This window comes from Mobula hypostoma, assembly GCF_963921235.1.
Source record: "Mobula hypostoma chromosome 5 unlocalized genomic scaffold, sMobHyp1.1 SUPER_5_unloc_1, whole genome shotgun sequence".
NCBI lineage: Eukaryota > Metazoa > Chordata > Chondrichthyes > Myliobatiformes > Myliobatidae > Mobula > Mobula hypostoma.
Genome location: NW_026948113.1, coordinates 398,967 through 421,825, shown reverse-complemented (window position 1 = coordinate 421,825; position 22,859 = coordinate 398,967). Strand labels below are relative to the sequence as shown.

At 44.4% G+C, this 22,859-nt stretch overlaps 1 protein-coding gene across 1 annotated transcript; it reads right to left on the bottom strand.

Annotated features, from left to right (window-relative positions):
- Positions 1–1,513: 1,513 nt before the first annotated feature.
- LOC134341103 (major histocompatibility complex class I-related gene protein-like) lies at positions 1,514–19,653 on the bottom strand. Its single transcript, XM_063038861.1, has 6 exons — positions 19,360–19,653; positions 11,970–12,218; positions 9,621–9,881; positions 5,088–5,363; positions 2,682–2,794; positions 1,514–2,591 (listed from the first exon to the last, which is right to left on the bottom strand). Exons 1-5 carry the CDS (start codon positions 19,451–19,453, stop codon positions 2,718–2,720), a joined length of 957 nt encoding a protein of 318 aa, XP_062894931.1. The 5' UTR covers positions 19,454–19,653; the 3' UTR covers positions 1,514–2,591; positions 2,682–2,717.
- Positions 19,654–22,859: the final 3,206 nt, after the last annotated feature.

The following is a 22,859-nucleotide window of genomic DNA, read 5'->3' as shown; positions in this document are numbered from 1 at the left end:
CTCAAAATACATCATCACAGTGGATGTAGGTGCTACAGGATGATGGTCACTGGGGTAGGTTACCACATTCTTCTTTGGTACCAGTGAGGTTGAAGCCTGCTTGAAGCAGATGGGTACCTGAGACTGCTGAAGTGAGAGGTTAAAGCTTTAAGTGAAGACTCCAGTGACATGATCACCAGAGGTCTTCAGTACTCGGCCAGGTGCCCCATCGGGGCTGGATGCTCTCTTGTGGGTTCAACTTCCTGATGAATGCTCTCACAGCAGGTCTGTGACCCTCTTCATGTGCACTTCTCAGGAACGGAATTCATTCATGATCCGTGTGGTATCTTTGTCGTGAAGCTGTGCAACATAGGAGGAACAATAGTATGGAATGCAGCATCTTCTGTGCTGAGTCATCAATGTACGGACAGAGGGCAACACCCGGAGTGCTGCACTGCTGGGCTCAGTTCTAAGAATGCTGCACGCAGAGTCCAGTGTTGAGGGAGTGTTGCATTGTCAGCTGGCAATATTACCCTGTCAGGGGGGCAGGACTGAGGAAACACTGTACCATTTGAAAGAGTAATACAAAGCAAGTACTCCACGGTAACAGGACATTCCAAGGAAGCGCGGTAACAGTAGAGGTGTGCACTGAGACAGTTAAAGGGAGATACTGAGAGACTGCGCTACTGTAAAGATTAATTTTAAGGAAGGACTGAAAGAGAGATATTGAGGGAGAACTGTTCTGTTGAGAGACAGTGCAAGGGGAGCACTGTGCAACTGGAGAAGTTGTGCCAGTCTCCAATGTTGTAACTAAGGTTCTGATTCACTTTAAGAAGTGGATTGTCTGAAGAAGGGCCATTGCTGAGGGGCTGCTATAGTGTCGAAGGTGCAATGCTTGGGAGCATTGTCCCCCTGGAGAGCGCATGTTTAGAGACTCAGTCTTGGGAAAATGTTGCAGTATCGCATGTCTGCATCTTTAGAGGCTGATCATGGAATATAATTTCATTATTGTGTTCATTTTTGGCCACTTCATATAGGAAGGATGTAGAAGCTTTAGATAGGGTGCAGTGGAGATTTACCAGGATGCTGCCTGGATTAGTGAGTATGTCTGATGAAGATAGGTTCAGTGAGCTAGGGCTTTTCTCTTTGGAGCAAAGAAGGATGAGAGGTAACTTCACAGAGATATAAAGACGGTAAGAGGCATAAGAAAAATAAATTGAGTGGATAGCCAGAGTTTTCCCATGGTGGAAATGGCTAATATGAGGGAGAATAATTTGAAGATGATTAGAAGAAACTATAGAGGGATGTCAGAAGTAAGTTTTTTACAATGTAATTGGTGCAATTAAAATTTGACGTTTCTAGTCTGTGGAAGAAACTGACAATCTCATCTCTATATGTCTCTCAGGATTATATAATTCTCTATCAGGTCTGCCCAAAACCTCTAATGCTCCAGAGAAAACAATACGAGTTTGCCCAACAATACAACAGGGAAAGTAACCATATTTATTCCATTGTATAATCCTCAAATTTTGTACTCTCTCATTCACCAAATTGCCACAGCATTCCAGAGTTTCTGCTCATATTATAAACTAAATGTTGGACCCTGCCAATCTCCAATGAAGAAAAGAATTACTCTTGGCTGTCCAGTGTTCAAAACAGGCATTCATACTTCAGAGCAATGATTTGACATATGGCGTTTGTGGTGGAATTAGGACTGGAGAGGGACCTTACAAATGAGTGTCAAACATCAGTGCACTGCAAGACTGAAACTTGAAATCTTTCTCAGATGTAAGAAAAAATTTAAGACATAGCTAAACGGGAGCTGTTCAAAGCAGCAGAAGATTCAGCAGGCAAGTTCCCACAGTGGATGTAACGCTAAACCTATCTTCATAGAGGGATCAGAAGTGGAGAAAATGAGCAATTTCAAGTTCCTAGGTGTCAACATCTCTGAGGATGCAGTTATAAAGAAGCCAAGACAGCGGCTGTATTTTATTGGGAGGTTGTGTTGATTTTGTAGGTCAACTAAAACACTCAAAAACTTCTACAAATGTACGATGGAGAACATTTTGACTGGCTGCATCAGCATCTCTTATGAGGGACTACTGGACAAGTTTGAAACAAATTGCAGAAACTTGTAAAATTAGTCAGATCTATCGGGGTACCAGCCTCCATAGTATCCAAAATATCTTCAAGGAGCGATGCCTTAGGAAGGCTACATCCACCACCACCCAGGACATGCCCTCTTCCCACTGGAGCCATCAGGAAGGAGGCGCAGAAGCCTGAAGGCACAGCTTCTTCCCCTCTGCCAGCCGATTTATCAATGGACATTGAACCCATGAACACTACTTCCTACTTCTTTTATTTCTGTTATTTTGCACTACTTATTTTAACTTAACAGCCATAAATATACTTTATATAACTCAGTTTTTTATTTATTGTAAATTTCATTGTACTGCTGCTGTAAAGTTAACAAATCTCACAATCAATGCCAGTGATATTAAATCTGATTCTGATTCTAAGCTTGCTGAGGTGTGCGGTCACTCATCAAAAAAGCCTGTTTGAAGCTGCACCCTGTGTTCAGAACTGTGCTTGAGTTAGAGCCAAATGCTGATCTGCAAAGGAGAAAAGAGAGGAGGTTGAATGTACAGTCTAATACTGTCACAGCAAGCAGGTTTAACAAAGGCATCTGTACGTTTACCCACCTCCAGTGATGTCTTGGTTCTCTCCTTGCTGCACCTCTACATCATTCCAAAGATTATCGCAAACACAGTCATCAGCCCCAACATAGGACCTGCACCATGGGGCTCACCAACTCCTGTTCACCAAGTAAAGATCGGTAAATGTATAAATTATTTTATTATTGTCACCAGTTACCAGGTACAGTGGAAATACATGTTTTGCATTCCGTCCATACAAATCATTACATCAGGATATTAAGTTTGTACAAGGGAAAACAATAACAGAATGCAGAGTAATGTATTACTTTTACAGAGGATGTGTGGTGCTAGCTGGCAATAGGATGCAAGACCATTAAAAGTTAGATTGTGAGGTCAGATGCCTATCTTACTATGTTTGGGTCCACTCAATTTTCTCACAGGAGAAAGACAGAAGTGTTCATTGATCATAGTAGTACATTCTGTCAGGCTTTTGTATCTGTGCCTGATGGGAGCTGGAGAAGCGGGGGGCGGGGGGGGGGGTGTGGGGGAGGGTAGTCCTGGGTGGGTAGTATCTTATATATTGCAGGATAGGAAAATAGAAGGTGCTTTGAGGAAGGAAGGATGTCATTAGGATGGAAAGGATGCAGAGGAGATTCACAAGGATGGTGCCAGGAATGGAATGCTTGAGAAATAATGAGAGACAAGATAGGCTGGGATTATTTTCCCTGGAGTGTAGGGGGCTGAGCTATAGAGAGAAGTATATAAAATTTTGAGGGGCATAGAGAGAATGCACAATAATTTTTCAGGGCTCCTGATGGTATAGGTTTAAGTTAAGAGAGAAAAGATGTAACAGGAACCTGAGTGGCAACATGATGGTCAATTTATGGGTGCCAGAAGAAGTGGTTGAGGCAGACAAGTTAACATCTTTTAAAAGATACATCCACCAGTAAATGGGTCTAAAGGGTTTAGGGAGATATGGGCCAGGATAAATGGGACTTCTTTGAATGGAAATCTTGATTGACAAAGGCATGTTGGGCTGAAGGGTCTGTTTCTCTGTTGCAGAATTCTACGAATCTATGACAATCAAACACCCAACAGCCAGGCAGTGACCACTTGACAGTCAGGTCTTCCCCACAGTCCCAATTGCTTCTTAGTTGTTATTTCTGTTGAGTTCTTACTATATTTCTTTGACCAACAGCTCAACTGCTTCTGTAACATCTGGTGAGCAGAAGGAACAGATTTAATTCAAGTGATAAAAGAGCACGGTAAATAATAACTTCCAAAATGGAAATGGGATATGTTCTTGGAATTAAGAAATTTTCAGAGGTGTGTGAGAAAGAGTGGGGCTACTTGAGCAAGTCATTCAAAGTAGAGGACAAGGTGGTGAAGATAGCCTACAGGATGCTGGATTTCACTGATCAGGGCATAGAATTCAAGAGAAGGGAACTTATGGTGCAGCTTTATGGTGGAGATGCTTGATTAGGTCTTTCAAAGAGGTAAATAGGGTGGTGAAGGAAGTGTATGAGATACCAGTTATCAGTGCATGGAATACAAGGGCATGGGAATTATGGTACAGCTTTATAAAACATCGGTGAGGCTACATTCTGAGTATTGTTTACAGTTCTGGTCACCAGAGCAGAGGAGAGATGTGATTGCATTGGACAGAGTGCGGAGGAGATTCGCCGGAATGTGGCTCAGATGGAATGAGAAGAGAGAATAGATACACTGGTTTTGTTTTCTTTAGATGGGAGGAGACTGAGGGTGGACCTGATGGAGTTATACAGAATTATTAGGGGTGTAGATAGGAAATACATAGAAAATGTTGGAAGAACTTTTTAAAATATATGTTATTTCTGTTTTTGCACTATTTTAAAATCTGTTCAATATACATATATATAATTATTGTAGTTGATTTACTTACTTGTTCTATATTTTTTCTATATTATCATGCATTGCATTGTTCTGCTGCTAACTTAACAAATTTCACAACAGATGCCAGCAACAGTAAACCTGATTCTGATTCTGAAGAATGCTACAGGTTTTACTTGCTGCAGTTTATGCTTCCACTTCATGTGTTTGCTTGAACAGTAGTAAACTTTTCCCCATAGTAAAGGTGCCTATAACTCGACGTAGGTTTAAGATAATGACTAAGAGGTTTATAGGGAATCTACAGAAGCATACTTTCATCAAGGGGGTTTTTGGAGTTGGGAATGGACTGCCTGAGGAGATGGTGGAGGCAGAGACCTCTATAATTTTCAAGACGTATCTAGATGAGCAGTTGAATCATCGAGTTAAAGAAGGGGACGGGCCAAGTGTTTTTGAGAACTAGAGGGTTTGCATGAATTGGATTTGCATGAATCAGGTAGACTGAAGAGCCCCCTTCTCTGCTGCATGAGTCCATGAACCACCACAGGCAGAATGAAGCAAATCCTGTACCGTACAATGACCTACCTCCCTTCACCATCAGGGCCTTTGGCAGGCTGCTGTGCTCGACATGACAAGTATAGATGTTCGGGTCGTTGCCCTGCAGCTCAATGACTAGTTCCATCCAGTATGTATCATTGTAGTTTGGTAGCACAGTCACGTTGTAGCCCTCAGAGACAACCTGCCCATTCTTCAGCCAAGTGGCATTGATAGCACAGGGGTAGAAGGGAGTGATGATGCACGACAGACTCTTGCCTTCAGTAGCTGTCGGCCTCCTTGTCAACACCTGAGTCTCTGGAGCAACTGGGGAAGAATCAAAAATTATGTCACCTCCTCAACTCAGGCTGATGTTACCTTACCGTTACAGACTGAAGTTACAGTGTTCAATGTTGGGATTACTCTCACATCCTTCACTGCCTCAGAATGTGATCGGCCTCACTATTACACTCACCATCTAATCTGAAATCAGCCTCCCCAGCCCAAGCTCATGCAGACTACAGACAGAGATTACTTTCATTCATCGGACAGGTCCAGATCAAGGTCACAGGCACTATTCCCAGTCCAGCAGTCGTGCAATATCCCAAATTCAGATCATCCTCAAACTGCAAGATGGAGAATGCCCTCAGCACAGCAGTATTGATCAGAAGGTCCCTCACTGCCCCAGACCGGGAGATCAGTCAATGTCTCCATTTGGGAGCGCCCTCACTCAAAGATTCAAAGTAGATTAATTACCAAATTGTTTATACAGAATACAACTCTGAGGTTTATCCTCCGATGCAGCGAAGGAACAAAGAGGCACCAAGGAACCCGTTCAAAGAAAACATCAAACACGCAAGATGCAGGGAGGGAACAGATTGCACAAACAGCAAAAAGTGAACTAGCAACACAGAGGATATCAAACATCCAAGCAGGGGTATTTTTGTTCTTAATTGTCCATTCCTCATCTGTTAGGGCATCATAGTGTAGTGAGAATGACTCCAGGGGCAGTGTCTCATACTGTGTGTGAGATGTGAGTATTCTGGGAGATATCCAGTCTCTCGGATAAACACATCTGCACCAGGTGCGTCAAACTGCGGCTCCTCGGAGAATGTGTTAAGGAACTGGAGCTGCAGCTCACTGACCTTAGCTTCATATGGGAGAAAGAGGAAGTGATAGATAGGAGCTACAGGGAGGTAGTCACCCTTGGTTGCAGGAGATTGGTAGACAAGTGACTGTCAGGAGAAGGAGGGGAAATGCACAGCCAGTGCAGAGTACACCTGTGGTCATACCCCTCAATATAAATGTACCACTTTAGATACTGTTGAAGGGGACAATCGACCGGGGGTAACCACAGTGACCTCCTCTCTGGCACTGAATCTGATGCTGTGGCTCAGAAGAGCAGAGAGGTGAAGAAGACTTCAGTGTTGATGGGAAATTCCACAGGCAGAAGAACAGAGACAAGATTCTGTGGGCACGATGGAGACACCCAGGTGGTATGTTGCCTCCCAATTGCCTGGATCACGGATGTCTCGGATCAGGTCCATTGCATTTTCAGGAGGGAGGGTGAGCAGCCAGAAATCTTGGTGCATCTCGGCACCAATGAGATGGGTCGATAAGTTGAGGAGGTCCTGAAGAGAGATTTGAGGGAGCTGTGTAGAAAGCTGTAAAACAGGACCTCCAGGGTAGTAATCACTGGATTTCTGCCTGTCCCAAGTGCCAGTGAAGGTAAGAATAGTATGATTTGGCAGCTGTATGTGTGGCCAAGGAATTAGTGGAGAGGGCAGGGGTTCTCTTCTGGAATAAGGTCGATGAACTTGTAGCACAGTTACAGATTGGCATGTATGATTTTGTGTGGTAATAGCATTCAAGGATACACATTGTATCAAAAGGGTAGGCAAATGTGGAGGCATTGCTCTGTTGGTAAAAAATGAAATCAAATCATTAGAAAGGTGATGTCGGGTCAGAAGATATTGAATCATTGTGGGTAGAGCTAAGGAACTTCAAGGGTAAAAAGACCTTGATCAGAGTTATATACAGACCCCTAAACTGTAGTAAGGATGTGGTCTACAAATTACAATGGGAGATAGAAAATGCATGCCAAAAGGTCAATGTTACAATAGTTGTGGGGAATTTCAATATGCAAGTAGATTGGAAAATCAGTTTTGTGCTGGATCCCAAGAAGTGGAATTGCTTGCGGGATGGCTTTTTAAAGCGGCTCATGGTTGAGTCCACTGGGGTATCAGCTATTCTGGATTGAGTGTTGTGCAATGAACCAGAATTGTTTAGAGAGCTTATGGTAAAGGTACTCTTAGGGTTAAGTGATCATAATATAATAGAATTCACCATCCAATTTGAGAAGGAGAGCTAAAGTCAGATGTATCTGGATTACAGTGGAGTAAAGGTAATTACAGAGGCATGAGAGAGGAGCTGGTCAAAATTGATTTGAAAATAACACTGAAAGGGATGGTGGCAGAGCATAAATGGATGGAGTTTCTGGAAGCAATTCAGAAGGCGCGGGGTATGTACAAACAATAGAAGAAGATGTATTCCAGATAAAAGTGGGGAGCAAGTAAGTAAGCAAGGGTGGAAAATGAAAGAAAGCATCAAACTAAAAGCTCGTTTGTACAAATTTGCCAAGAGCAGTGGGAAAATGCAAGATTGAGAAAACTTTAAAAAGCAACATAGAACCACTGAGCGAGCAGTGAAGGAAGGGAAGATAGACTATGAAAATAAACCAGCACAAAATATAAAAACAGATCGTAAAAGTTGTTATAATTATATAAAGCAGAAAAGGGTGGCTTAAGTGAACATCAGTCCCTTGGAAGACGAGAAGGGGAATTAATATTGGGGAATGAGGAAATGGCAGAGGCTTTAGATCTATGTTGTGTCGGTCTTCACAGTGGAGGTGGAGGACACGTCTAACATGCCAAAGACAGATGTTATGGACGCAATGGGAGGCGAGAACCTGATACAATAGCTATCACTAAAGAGGTAGTGCTGAGCAATCGTGTGGGCCGGAAGATAGATAAGTCCCAGGGTACTGAAAGAAATGGCAGAAGTTACAGTAAAGGCTTTGGTGATAATTTACCAAAATAGAACAACAGAGTTGGGGCTAATGTATTAGCATGGATAGAAGATTGGTTGACTAATAGAAAGAAGAGAGTTGGGATACCTGGGTGTTTCTCTGGTTGGCAGTCAGTGGTGAGTGGTGTGCCATTGGGGTCTGTGCTGGGGCTGCAACTGTTCATGATATACATTAACGATCTGGAAGAAGGGGGCTGAGTGTAGTGTATCTAAGTTTGTGTAAGGTATGGAAGCATCCTGAATCTTGTCAATAAGGTCTATGCAGGAACTCTTGACTCCTGAAAACTGCTGAATTGCATGTATTTTAAGGAATAAAAGACCATGCTTGTGCTCACTTTAGCAGAGTCTTTTAGTGGGCTCTCCATGGTCATGTAAGTAAGTAATTAAACAGAATACTGGGGTCTGTGTCCTTGTTTAATCAGCAATAGTAAATTTCTGTGACACGCAGAGTAGAGGGGCATCCTTTTAAAATGGAGATCAGGAAATATTTCTTTAGCCAGATAGCAGTACATCTGTAGAATTCATTGTTACAGGCAACTTGGCAGCTGTGGAGGCCACATCTTTACTATATTTAAAGCAGAGATTGATAGATTCTTTATAGTCACGACATGAAGCGATACAGGGAGAAGGCAGGACATTGGAGCTGTGAGGGATAATGGACCAGCATGATGAAATGGCGGAGCAGACTCAATGGGCCAAATGGCCCCATTCTGCTTCTATATCTTATGGTTTTATCAACTCCAGATGTACTCAGTTTAGTTCAGTGCCTTGCCACTAGCCAAATGCAGGCCGCAGATTCAGTCTTCGCTGAAACGCCCAGTGCGCACTGATGCACCCTGATCAAACCACTTAGAAACAGGAAACAAAGGGTAACCAGAATCCAGAAATACATGAACCCTAAAGTCCTCCAAAAAGAGTCACAACCACGAGCCTCACCGATCAATCCCTGCAATGTGGAACCCAAGCCTCCTGCACTTTCCTCCAACAGCAGCTAGTAAAAGGGAGAGGAATACCAGCCAAACGCAGCAGATGGCGCCAAACACCAGCCTGGCCTCCGCACTTGGCCTCGTCCACTTCAAACTTGCTCAACGCCTCAGTCAGAGAGAAGCAATGGAGCCAATCATGGGCTTACAGTCCACCTCCAGGCCTGTAGGCCGTACACTCCAATCAACTCACTGTTTCAAATTAGGAGATCCCTCATTACTGCAGATTGGGAACCCCCTAACCATTTTGTTTTGTGAGCTCCCTCTCTTTCCCGTATGAGGAGATCCCTCTGCATCTCTGATTGGAAGCTTCCTTACTGTCCAGATCAGGAGATCCCTCTCTGTCCCAGATTGGGAACACCATCAATTTGTTAGATCATCAAATCCTTCAGTATCCTGAATCATGACAGCCCACACCATCTCGGTCTCAGAGCCCCATAATCGTCTCAGACTGAGGTATCCTTTATGTTGCTGAATTGGGAGTTCCCTCTCCATCGCAGGATGTTCCACTTGCCTTGCCTTTCCAATGCTTCTCTTCCAAGCTGAACAGCCCTTTGCAAATACCAAGTGCAGTTACTCTTCAATGCAGTCACGTCAGTGAATCTGAATTGGCTCAATTGATCATTGAACATTGCTAGGAAACCAGTGCCAGTGCATTTCCCTGTGTTGATATCACAGCTGACCACTCCGAAATCCTGGAAGTTGGCTTTTAGAATCGCGTTGACCGTATCTCCAGATTGTGCGCAGCCCCAGAGTGCTTGTATGTAGCTGAAGCCTGCAAATTATCAACAGATTAATTAACATTAATGGCTGAAGCTTCCAATACTAGATAATGGTCTGCTAAATACGTAAATGCTACGTGACTAAGAGGTGCACCAAGTAGTGGGTCACGGTGAGCGACTGTGTACAGTTAAGGCCGAGAGCATGGGGTGAAGTGTCCTATATAGAACATTTGTCAGGGTGTGGCACAGATCACAGGGTCTGGTGGAATCAGTAATCAATGTGAGCAACTATCTACACGGCAAGGTGGGAGGGGAAAGTTTAAAGAGATTCAATTTGTCATTAACGAATGGCAATGTTTTCAAACGTGCAGTGAAAAGCATTCGGATTGGTTACATCACAGCTGGTAGATAAACTCCAAAGCCCTGAAAGACAAAAGGCTGCGGGGGTGCTGGGCTCAACCAGGCCCATCACAGGCACAGCTCTCCCCACAATTGAGGACATCTGCGGAAGGCAACTTCCCAGGAAGACAACATCCATCACCAGGAGCCACACCCTCCCTATCATCCAGGACATACTCTCTTCTTGATGCTACCACTAGGAAGGAGGGACAGAGGCCAAAGGACTAACACCTCAGGCTCCAACAAGAGCTCCATGCCCAATACCACCAGGTTCTTTAACCAACCAGAAAAGCCTTAACGAGACCCTAGATTATATTCTTGGCTCTTAATCTTGCACAAATATTGTTAAATTAATTTTGTTGTATACCTTTTTCCAATTTCCAATTAACCAATTTCCCCCGGGATCAATAAAGTATGATTACTACGACTACAACTACGACTACTACTACTTTGCACATGTGCTGGTTGTGCATATTTATTTAAAATTGACTCCATGCTAACATGTCCTGTAATATACCATGATGCTGCTGTAAAACAGTGATTTTATGGCATTTGTACCCTGTGTATGTCAGCCTACGATCAGAAATAAACTCGAGCTTGAACTTATGCAGAGTGCACAGTACAGAGATCACATTGAAACACTGTGCAGTGCATAGTACTGTACATACAAAGCAGGGGGCACATTGAAGGACTCTGTCAACATGTGGGTCAGAGCAGGGGCTCACAGTGAGAGACTGCACTGTACAGTCTGCGCTGAACCATGTCCACTGCAGAGAGTTACAGCGGAGAATAGTGAAAGCAACATGTTTGTATTCAGTGTCAATAAGCACAGAGTGTGCAACACAGCAGTTCTGGTCACTCTGTGACGGTGAGGCTTTGGAGTAGGTGCAGAAGATGCTTACCAGATGCTGCCTGGATTGGATGGCATGTGCTATAACAAGTGATTTGACCAATTTGGGCTGTTTTCTCTGTTTTAAAGTTGACAGCTGGTATTATTTTTCCCTCAGTTGAAATGTCTAATACAAGAGGGGATGGAAAAGGGGGTATGTTCAATGGAGATGTGCAGGGTAAGACTATTACAGAATGGCATGTTCCTAAGTTGTGCTTCCAGGGGTTGTGGTAGTAGCAGATACAAAGAGGGTGTTCAAGAAGCTTAGGCGAGCAGGACATGGACATTGTGTAGGCAGAAAGGATGAGATTAGTTTGACATTTGATTATTAATACAATTAGTTCAGCAGGACATTTTGGGCCAAAGGGCCTTTTCCTGTGTTGTAGCGTTCTAGGTCTAATGCATGGAGTCCCCTCACCGAATTCGATCTGGAAAGCGTCATTGTGGCAGGTGACTAGATAAGAACCATAGACGACTTAGTGCCAAACCATCCTAGACTGAAGCATCCCCAAGTCTGGAGTTGGGGAGTAGGCTTAGGATTAGGGTTTGAGCCAGGCAAAGCCTGTATGGACAGTGGGTTTGATTTTCACTGTTTCTCTGAAGAGGTCCGTGGGGAATGAGGACTGGATAATCAGTTTATTTTGAAGGGTCAGAACTTACCCAGATGATTAGGATGGAATTCTTGTAATTGGAGTTAAGAAAGGTAGAGAGCAGAATGGAGATTTGAGAGATTTGAAAGAGTGAAGGACTTCAAACTGGATACAACATAATCAGATCTAATAGAACATCAAAGTATTGGCAATATGCAAGTCACTGTGATACTCAAAGGGTAGTGGAGATCAAAGACACTCACTAACGAATAAGGCAAATTGCTTCAGATTTGTCAAGATGAAATTATAAAACTGGTCGGTTATTTCTTTCTGTTCTTTCCGGTAGTTGGTCGATAAGCCATCTGCGATCAACTGGTGCTTGACTTCTACTTCACGGAGTGTGCTGTCGTAGTAGTCTATCTGCAAGTCATCGAGCATCCCAATCCTGAAGAAAGCTGGCATTTCAGGAATGTTGATGGATTGGAAGTAGTAATACATCAAGCTGTGTGAGTCTGAGTAAAAGGACAGAGAGAGAGGAGTGTCAGAACACAACAAAGGATGCTCACAATTTATAACGCACAACTCGGGAGTTTGATGGTATACTCGCCACTTGAATGGATTAATACACATCCAAACAGACATCCTACTGGATCAGGCAGCACTCCCACCCCCCTTTATTAGCTCCCCAAACACGAGCAACCAACACTATGAAAACTTGCTTCACTGCTCTGGCCGTTAACAAAATCCTAAGCAGATACTCACTGAAGCCAATCCAACAAAACAACCCAAACCCCAGCACAAAGGAGGTCAATGGCAGCAGGGAAACAGGAGCACCAACTCCCACTATAGAGTTGTTTCTAAGTCAGAGGCAAACATACTGGAACATAAGTCCACCATGATAGAGAGGAAACCAAGGTTCAAGGAGAAGCAGAAGACATTTCCGGGGCACCAGTGTAGAAATTCTCATCATCGCAGCAAAGGTGACAGAGAAAGAGCACAGAAAAGAGGTAGTGGAGTCCCACAAGAGGCAGAGTGGGAGGATGAAAAGTAAAGATAGTTGTTGGAGTCTGTAGGTTGAAAGGACATTTGTGAATGTAGTGAGGGTAGGGAAGACTTAGATATGCCTTGTGTGAGGAGGAGAATAGGCTAAGAATTGGGAGCAAGGAAAATAATAATTTCCAGTTCTGTCTGAATGTGGGGAGCAGCACCAATGCAGTGATCAATGTCAAAGGAAAGAAGCTGAGTGATGTAGCCCAAGTGGGATTGAAAGTTAGCAGTCACTTCAAGAGGACTAGAATATAAAAGCAAATGTGTAATGTTCAGATTTCATGAAGCACTGGTGAGGCCTCATGTGGAGTATTGTGAGCAATTCTGGGCCCCTTAGGAAAGATGTGCTGAAACTGGACAGGATTCAAAGAAGGTTCATGGAAATGATTCCTGGATTGAAAGGCTTGTCACATAAAGAGCATTTGTTGATTCTGGGTCTGTATTCACTAGAATTCAGAAGAATGAGGTGGGACCTACTTGAAACCTGTCAAATTGTGAAAGCCCTTTATAGAGTGAATGTGGAGAGGATGTTTTCTATGGTGGGAGAGTCGAAGACCAGAGGACACAGTTTCAGAATAGAGGGTTGTCCTTTTAGAACAGAGATGAGGAGGAATTTTTTTTAGCCAGAGAATGGTGAATCTGTGGGATCCTTTGCCACAGGCAACTTAGCAGCAGTGGAGGTCAAGCCGTTATGTATATTTACGGCAGAGGTTGAGAGATTCTTGACTGGTCAGGACATGGAGGGATACAGGGAGAAGGCAACAGATTGGAGCTGTGAGTAAAATTGGATGAAATGGCAGAGCAGACTTGATAGGCCAAATGGCCTAATTCTGCTCCTATGGCTTATGGTCTTATGGTAACAAGACTGTTCCAGGTATCCAAGTGCAGAAGAGATTTTCCAGAATGCTTCCTGGATTAGAGGACATAAGAATTGAATTGAATTGACTTTATTACTTACATCCTTCATATACAAGAGGAGTAAAAATCTTTACATTATGTCTCCGTTCAAGTGTGCAATGTAGAATTGTAGTAATTTATAATAAATATTATGTACAACAGGATAGTCAATATAACATAGAAATACAGTTGCATCAGCATGAACTAAGCAGTCTGATGGAAGAAACTGTCCTGGAGCCTGTGGGTCCTGGCTCTTTTGCTACGGTACCATTTCCCAGATGATAGCAGCTGGAACAGTTTGTGGTTGGGTTGACTCAGGTCTCCAATGATCCTTCAGACCCTTTTTACATACCTGTCCTTGTAAATATCCTGAATAGTGGGATGATCACATCTCCAGATGAGCAGGGCTGTTGTCACCACTCTCTGCCGAGTCCTGTGATTAAAGGAGGTACGGTTCCTGTACCAGGCAGTGATACAGCCAGTCATGATGCTCTCATTCGTGCCCCTGTAGAAAGTTCTTAGAATTTGGAGGGGGGCCACACCAAACTTCTTCAACCGTCTGAGGTGAAGGAGATGCTGTTGTGCCTTTTTCACCAAACAGCTGGTATGTTCAGACCATTTGAGATCCTCGGTGATGTGTATGCGGAGGAGGAGTTGTTCTCTGGAGTGACAGAGACCGAGGGAAGATCTGATAGACGTTTATAAGATTACGGGGGCATCCCAGGGTCAAAATATCTAACAGTAGAGGGCATATATTTCAAGTGAAAGGGAATAAGTTCAGAGGATATTTGTAGGCCAATGTTTATTTTACAGAGTGGTCAGTGTCTGGAATCAGCTGTGAGGGCTGGTGGTGGAGGCAAATACATTAGAGGTATTTAAGAAACACTTAGAAAGGCCCATGAATTGCAGAGAATGGAAGGATATGGACATTGGCAGAAGGGTTAAGATTAGTAAGGCATTTAGTTACCGGTTTAATTAATTTGGCACAACATCTTGGGCTGAAGGGCATATCCCAGTTCTGCACTGCCCGGTGTTGTCATCTCAGAGAAAGATATCATAGGATTCCCCTGGTTGCTCTGATTTCCTCACACACCACAGAGATGTGTGGATTGGTGGGCTAATTGGCTGCTGTAAATCACCCCTGAGGTGTGTGTGAGTGGTGGTATCTGGGAAGGTGTTGATGCGAATGAGGGAAGAATAAGATTAGACGAGTGTAAATGGGTGTTTGATGGACCCAGGAGGACTGTACTGACTCTGCAGAAGAATCACTTTCTTTAAAATCTTGACATTACTGACTAGCTGCATCAAAACCTGGTACAGAATCTACAATAGACAGGAATACAAGAGCTGCAGAGAATGGTGGACACAGCCTGATCCACCATGGGCACATCCTACTCCAACACTAGCAGTATCTACAGGAGGCACTGCTTCAAGAAGGCAACATCTACCATCAAGGATTCCCACCATTCGCATCATGTAGTCTTCTTGCTGCTACTGTCGGGCAGGAGGGACGGAAGACTGACATCCCACAACATCAGGTTCAGCAACAGCTACTTTCCTACAGACATCAGTTATTGAACCAACCTGCACAATCCTAACCCTACAACAGCAATGAAACACTACAGACTGCCTCTTGCACCTTTCAGACCATAAGACAAAGGAGCAGATTTAGGCTATTCAGCCCGTCGAGACTGTTCCGCATTCCATCATGGCTGAATCCAGATCCCACTCAACCCCATACACTGCATCCTCGTCATATCACGATCAACTTCCGCCTTAAATATATGCACAAACTTGGCAGTCCGTGGCAGAGCATTCCACAGATTTAAAGCTCTCTGGCTAAAACAAATTGCTGCTTACTTCTGTTCCAAAGGGCCACCCCTCAATTTTGAGGCTGTGCTCTCTAGTTCTGGATACTCCACCACTGGAAACATCCTCTCCACATCCACCCCAACAAGTCCTTTCAACATTCAGTAGGTTTTAATGAGATCACTCCACATTTTGCTAAACTCCAGTGAGTACAGGTCCAAAGCTGCCAAACACTTCATACGTTAACCTCTTCATTCCCAGAATCATCCTCCTGAACCTCCTCTGTGCTATCTCCAATGATAACACATCCTTTCTGAGATATGGGGCTCAAAACTGTTCACAATGCTTTAAGTGTGGCTTGATTAGTGTCTTATTATTATTTCCTGGCTTTTCTTGAAAGAGCATGTCCAATGTATCTGTTATATCTTCAGCAACCTCTCTCAAGATTCTGGGACATAGTCCATCTGGCTCAGGTGACTTATCCACCTTAAGACCCTTGAAGTTGGCTAGCACTTTTTCCTTTGTAGCAGCAAAACACCCACTCCTGCTCTCTGACACTCACGGACCTCTGGCACACTGCTAGTGTCTTCCACAGTGAAGACAGATGCAAAGTACCCATTAAGTTCCTTTGCCAATTCTTTGTCCTGCATTACTACCTCACTAGCATCATATTCCAGTGGTCTAATATCAACTCTCACTTCCCTTTTACTCTTTCTACAACTGAAAAAACTTTTGGTGTCCTGCTTCATATTATTGGCTAGTCAGTCCTCATATTTCATCTTTTCCCTTCTCATAGCCTTTTTAGCTACTTTTTGTTGGATTTTAAAAGCTTCCTAATCATCCAATTTCCCTCTCACATTTGTTAGCTTATATGTCCTTTCCTTGACTTTTATGCAGTCCTTAACTTTCTTTGTCAGCCAAGGTTGCCTAGCCCTGCCATTTGAGAACTTCTTCCTCTGTGGCACATATCTATCCTGCGCCTTGTGAACTATTCCCAGAAACTTCAGCCATCTCTGCTGTCATCCCCACTAGTATTCTCCTTCAATCCACCTGGGCAAGCTCCGCTCTCATGCCTCTGTCATTCCCTTTATTCCATTGCGATACTGATGCATGTGAGTTATGCTTCTCCCTCTCAAATTGCTGCATGAATTCCATCATATTTTGATCACTGTCTCCTACGGAATCCTTTATGTTAAGCGCCCTGATAAGATCTGGGTTATTACAGCATATCTGGAGATGTGAACTTCCCACTATTCAGGACATTTACAAAGACAGGTGTGTAAAAAGGGCCTGAAGGATCATTAGGGACCTGAGTCACCCCAACCACAAAATGTTCCAGCTGTTACCATCTGGGAAACGGTACCACAACATGAAAGCCAGGACCAAGAAGGACATCTTCTTTCACTAGGCCATCAGACTGCTTAATTCATGCTGGCACAACTGAATTTCTATGTTGTACATACTATTTATTATAAATTACTATAAATTACACATTGCACATTTAGATGGAGACGAACGTAAAGATTACGAAGTATGTAAGTAATAAAGTCAATTCAATACACAACACTCAATCTAAGATAGCCTTTCCCTGAGTAAACTCAAGCACAAGCATTCTCTGACCCTATGTCACCTCTTTCTAAAGATGTAATTCCATCTCTTACCAACAGAGCCACACCACTGCCTATGCCTTTTTGCCTGTTCTTTCCTTACAATGTATATCCCTTGATGTTGAGGTCCCAAATTTGGCCTTTTTTCAGCCACAGCTCCATGATCCCCACAATGTCATACAGAAAAATCTCTAATTGCACCACGAGTTCTTCCACCTTATTCCAAATACAGCACCTTCAGTCCTGCATTCTTCGCCCTTTTGAATTTTGCCTCTGTGGTACAATTTAACTCTTTGCTCTGTCTGCAATTGTACCCAATCATTGGCTTGTCCTTCCTTACATACATGTTACACCCATCATCTTCTTGTAAACCTGCAGGCTCATCCTCAGCTCTATCATCCTGGTTCCCATCCACCTGCTATATTCATTTAAACCACTCCCAACAGCTCCAGTAAGTTTGCCCACAAGAATATTGGTCCCCCTTGGATTCAAATGCAACCCATCCCTTTTTGTACAGGTTTCACCTGCCCCAGAAGAGGGCCCTATTATCCAGAAATCTGAATCCCTCTCCCCTGCTCCAATTCTTCAGCCACACATTTATCTGCCACCTCATTCTATTCCTATCCTCACTGTCATGTAGAACAGGCAGCAATCCTGAGATTACTACTCTTGAGGTCCTGCTCCTCAGCTTCCTTCCTAACACCGTATATTCTTTTTTACAGGACCTCATCCCTTTTCCTTCCTATATCATTGATACCAACATGTAATGCGGCTTCTCTCCGCTCACCCTCCCTTTTCAGGATATTGTGGACATGTCCAGAAACATCTCAGACCCTGGCACCTGGGAGCCAAACTACCATCTGTGTTTTTCCTTTTTGCATCCACAGAATCACCCATCTGTCCCCCTGCCTACAGAATCTCCTATTACTGCTGCCACCCTCTTCAGTTCCCTACCCCTCTGAGCCACAGGGCCAGACTCAGTGCCAGAGGCACGGCCACTGTTGCTTTCCCGTGTACTACTGCAACCGGGCATCTCTGATTCAGTTTTTTTTTTGCTCTGATGTCTCAATCTGCAGTAATTTTTTGTTCATTGACTTGCATAAACTTTGCATAATTGTCATTGTGTGTGCCCTGAATATGCCTGCTTGTAATGCTGCTGCAAGCGAGATTTTCATTTTATCTGTCTAACCATTCTTATGCATATGACAATAAATGTGACTGAACATGACCTCTCTGAGCGTTCTAAATTCCCTGTTACCTAAGGTATCTGAAACTGAGCAATATTGTTCTTTGTGATTTATTGCTTCTATTTTTCTGCTTCCTTTTTCATTGTATTTTCTGTAAGCAGCCGGTGCAGACACAGAACACTCTCCCATAGTCTGCCATGTGTAAACATACTGACCAACCACCCCAACACCAGAGCTTTGATGAACTCGCCACTCATGTCCACTGGCAACGACCTCCACTTCCCGCTGCATCATTTGGCATGAGCGGTGTTAACCTGGCGATTTTACAAAACCTCCCAGAAGTCCTTGTACATAACATGCATCAATGTTCTGCCAGTCTATTACCACATTAATCACCAAAACTTAGAGCCAACTCTTGATGCACTTTGAAAATAGAAAGAAAATGTTCTGACAATAGTCAACAGGCCAGGCAGTATCTGGGGAAAAGAGGAACTGTTAATGTCTCAAGTTAAAGACGGAAAGTTCCGATAGCATGCGAGGACAGAGAAACAGAACTAATGTGGAAATCTTGCAACAGTTCGGGTAGCATTGGTTGAGAGACAAAGAATGAATGTTTCAGATTCGGGAGCCTGAGACAGAACTTGGAATGAGAGAAATCAAGTTAGTTTTTGTTAGCAGAGAAGTCATTCACACATAAGGCACAGAAAGAGGCCACTCGGACCGCTATGTGTGTGCAGACCCTAGAGGAATGGGTAGAACAGGAGTATTTCTCTGGTATTGTGAAACAGACTGACGTAACGTGGCAGTTAAGGGATAGTTAAACTCAGATTAATTGCTTTAATGTGATGCCTCTGTTAAGATTGTGGGACTTTCCTCTTTGGGAACTGGCGATAGACCCCAAACTACCCACCGCTGAAACATATTCAAGGTACATTTTGCCCCGAGTTTATCGACTTCAGAAATTTCACAAGAGTGAAATGAGAACACAGGAGTGCGATGAGTTCGTCTTCCCGCCTAATGGAGCAACAGCCAGGAACTCCAAAAGATTTAAAGGTGAATTTCCCGACACAACCCCCGACCAACGCCGTCACATACCCTCGCCTCACCTGCCTGGTCTCCCGCGACAGAGCAGAGAGATAACGCGGTGACAAGGAGCGATACCGGTCCGGTCCAGCTCTCCATTGCGACAACTCCTCGCATCGACTGAACCCTGATTGTTAGTCAGTGAAGTGCTGAGGGTGGAGTGAGATTCACAGACGCGGCCAGTCGGTGCAGGTGCAGCCAGTAACTGAAAATCCTTCTACAGAAATGACTGTGTGGGCAGCGGAGTGTCGGCTGATCGCGGGAGGGAGCGGAGCCAAACCACTTCCTGTTGTGTTGCAACAAATCCGGCGGGAGATTTCAGGAACCTCCGAACAGCCCGAGGAAAACTGCTCAGCACAAAACTCCTCCAATCACTGGGTAAAACAAAACTTCTAGAAGAACTCGACGGGTCAGGCGGCAGATGTGAAGGAAAATGCAGTGTCAACGCAAAACGTCCACTGTCCAGATCCCTCCACAGCTGCGGCCTGACCCGCTGATTCATAGTCATACTTCATGAAACAGGGCTGGTCAGGGAATGATCACAGAATAGTGTTTTTCGATACTGGACAGGGAGTGGCCAGGTTCACTGAGAGAGCACCTCAATTATTATAGTAGATCCCCCCACCCCAGGGTCTCAGAAGATTGTCAACGGTCTCCTACACCATCACCGACCATATTAACTCTGGGGATCTCCCATCCACTGCCACCAACCTCATAGTTCCTGCCCCCGTACAACCCGTTTCTACCAATTGCCCAAGATCCACAACCCTGCCTGTCCAGGTAGACCTATTGTTTCTGCTAGTTCCTGCTCCACTGAACGTATGTCTGCAGACCTCTACTCAGTTTTATCACCCCACCCCGTTCAGTCTCTACCCACCTACATCCTTGACACTTCACACCCTCTTGATCTTTTCAATAATTTCAAGTTCGCTGGACCTGATCATCTTATTTTCGCTATGGATGTTCAACCCTATACACCTCCACATCCCAATAGGACGGCCTCAAAGTTCTCCATTTCTTTCTGGACACCAGACCCAACCAGTTCCCCTCCATCACCACTCTCCTCCACCTCGTGAAACTGTTCCTCACTCTCAATAACTTCTCCTTCGGCTCCTCCCTTCAAGAAAAAGGTGCAGCATGGGGACTTGTATGGCTGTCAGCTGTGCTTGCATTTCTGTTGGCTCCGTGGAATAGTCTGTGTTCTAACCCAGTGGTCCCCAACCACCGGGCCGCGAGGAAACGATATGATTTGGCGATATGAGTCATCTGCACCTTTCCTCATTCCCTGTCACGGCCACTGTTGAGCTTGAATGCATGCGAGGTCATTACCCGCGCATCATCCATGTCAGCGCGCGAAGGAGATCAGCTCCTCGAACTTGCAAATGACGGCGGGCTGAAAAGTATATTTGATATAACATCTCTGCCGGCATTCTGGATCAAAGTCAAGGCTGAATATCCTGAGATAGCCGCGAAAGCACTGAAAACGTTGCTTCCATTTCCAACATATCTTTGCAATGAATGCAACGAGAACTAAATTGCGGAATAGACTGGACATAAGGAACCCCCTTCGAGTATCACCCCTCGATGGCACTGTCTTAATGCAGGGAAACAAGCCCAGGGCTCCCACTGATTCAGCGATATTGGTGTGTTGCAATGATTTTATGTGTTCATACGGGGAAAATATGTGCTGTGTATTTAATGTCCAAACGTTACTTAAAATGTTATGATACTATTGACTTATATAACTATATAATAATTACAGCACGGAATCAGGCGATCTCAGCCCTTCTAGTCCATGCCGAACGCTACTCTCACCTAGTCCCACCGACCTGCACTCAGCCCATAACCCTCCATTCCTTTCCTGTCGATATACCTATCCAATTTTTCTTTAAATGATAATATCGAACCTGCCTCTACCACTTCTACTGGAAGTTCGTTCAACACTTGCTTCAAGCTCCCCTGATAATTGACTTATCTCTATATTTATGCGAGGAAAATATGTGCTGTGTGTTTAATATTAAATTCATAGAACATAGAACATTACAGCTCAGGAAAAGGCCATTTAGCCCACAGTATTGTGCTGACCAGCTAAAAAATCAAAAACACCCAAACACTATTCCTTCCTACCTACACCATGTCCATACCCGTCCATCTTCCTCACATCCATGTGACTATTCAAACATCTCTTAAAAGCCTGTAATGCATTTGCCTCCACCACCATACCAGGCAGTGTCGTCCACACATCCACCACTCTCTGAGTAAAAACTTACCCCTCGCATCCCCCTCTTACCTTCAGTGCATGCCCTCTGAGATCACAAAATGTAGGGAACTGAAGGATCTGGATGTCTCGTGGACCGGCCACAGCGCCCACGAGATAATTCGTTAGATAAACCCTTTTAGAAACGAAATTGAGTGTATTAGCCAAATATCACCTATATTCCGGTCGTGATTAACACCCCCCAACCTCCGAACAGAATCGCCAAAAACGATTTGGAGGGGAAAAGAAATCGGCACATACACGCATGCGCACTGGTGCCCGCGCAAGGCTTCATGGTCATTGTAGTCTCACAGGGTAAACGCAACGTATTTGACTGCTACTCTCGTCCGTTGGCAACGCTACCCACCCTCCCCCCTCCCCCCCCCCCCGGGGGTCGGCCAGTCCGCAAGAATATTGTAAGTAATAAACCGGTCCGTGTTGCAAAAAAGGTTGGGGACCCCTGTTCTAACCCTACACTGGTATCACACCCAAACTTTTCCTACACTACATCAAGGACTGCACTGGTGCTGCTTCCTACACCCATGTGGAGCTTGTTAACTTCATCAACTTTGCCTCCAGTTTCCACCCTCAGAGTTACTTGGTCCATTTCTGACACCTCCCTTCACTTTTTCAATCTCACTGTCTCTATCTCTGGAGACAGCTTATCTACTGATACCTTTTATAAACCCACTGACCCTCACAGCTATCTGGACTCTTCCCACCCTGTTACTTGTAAAAATGCCACCCCCTTCTCTCAATTCCTTCATCTTCGCAAAATCTGCTCTCAGGATAAAGCTTTTCATTCTAGGACTAAAGAAATGTCCTCCTTCTTCAAAGAAAGGGACTTCCCTTCCTCCACCATCAATGCTGCCCTCAACTGCATCTCTTCTATTTCACACACGACTACTCTTACCCCATCCTCCCACCACCCCAGCCAAGGTTCCTCTTGTCCTCAGCTACCTCCTCACCTGCCTCTGCGTTTAGCACATAATTCTCCATAACTTCTGCCACCTCCAACAGGATCCCACCACCAAACACATTTTCCCTCCCCACCACCCCCCACCACACTTTCTGCTTTCTGCAGGAATCGCTCCCTACATGACTCTCTTGTCCATTTGTTCCTCCTCACTGATCTCCCTTCTGGCATTATCCTTGCAAGCAGAACAAGTGTTACACCTGCTCCTACACCTCCTCCCTCACTACCATTCAGAGCCCCAAACAGTCCTTCCAAGTGAGACGATATTTCACTTATGAGTCTGTTGGGGT

Bases quoted from the DNA above. Each gene is read 5' to 3' on its own strand.
- LOC134341103 (XM_063038861.1), bottom strand. From the start codon at position 19,453: ATGCGAGGAGTTGTCGCAATGGAGAGCTGGACCGGACCGGTATCGCTC. The intron at 12,219-19,359 runs GTGAGGCGAGGG...CCTTTTACTCAG, and splicing joins TGTCGCGGGAGACCAGGCAG to ACTCACACAGCTTGATGTAT. The intron at 2,795-5,087 runs GTAGGTCATTGT...CTTGGTGAACAG, and splicing joins GGCCCTGATGGTGAAGGGAG to GAGTTGGTGAGCCCCATGGT.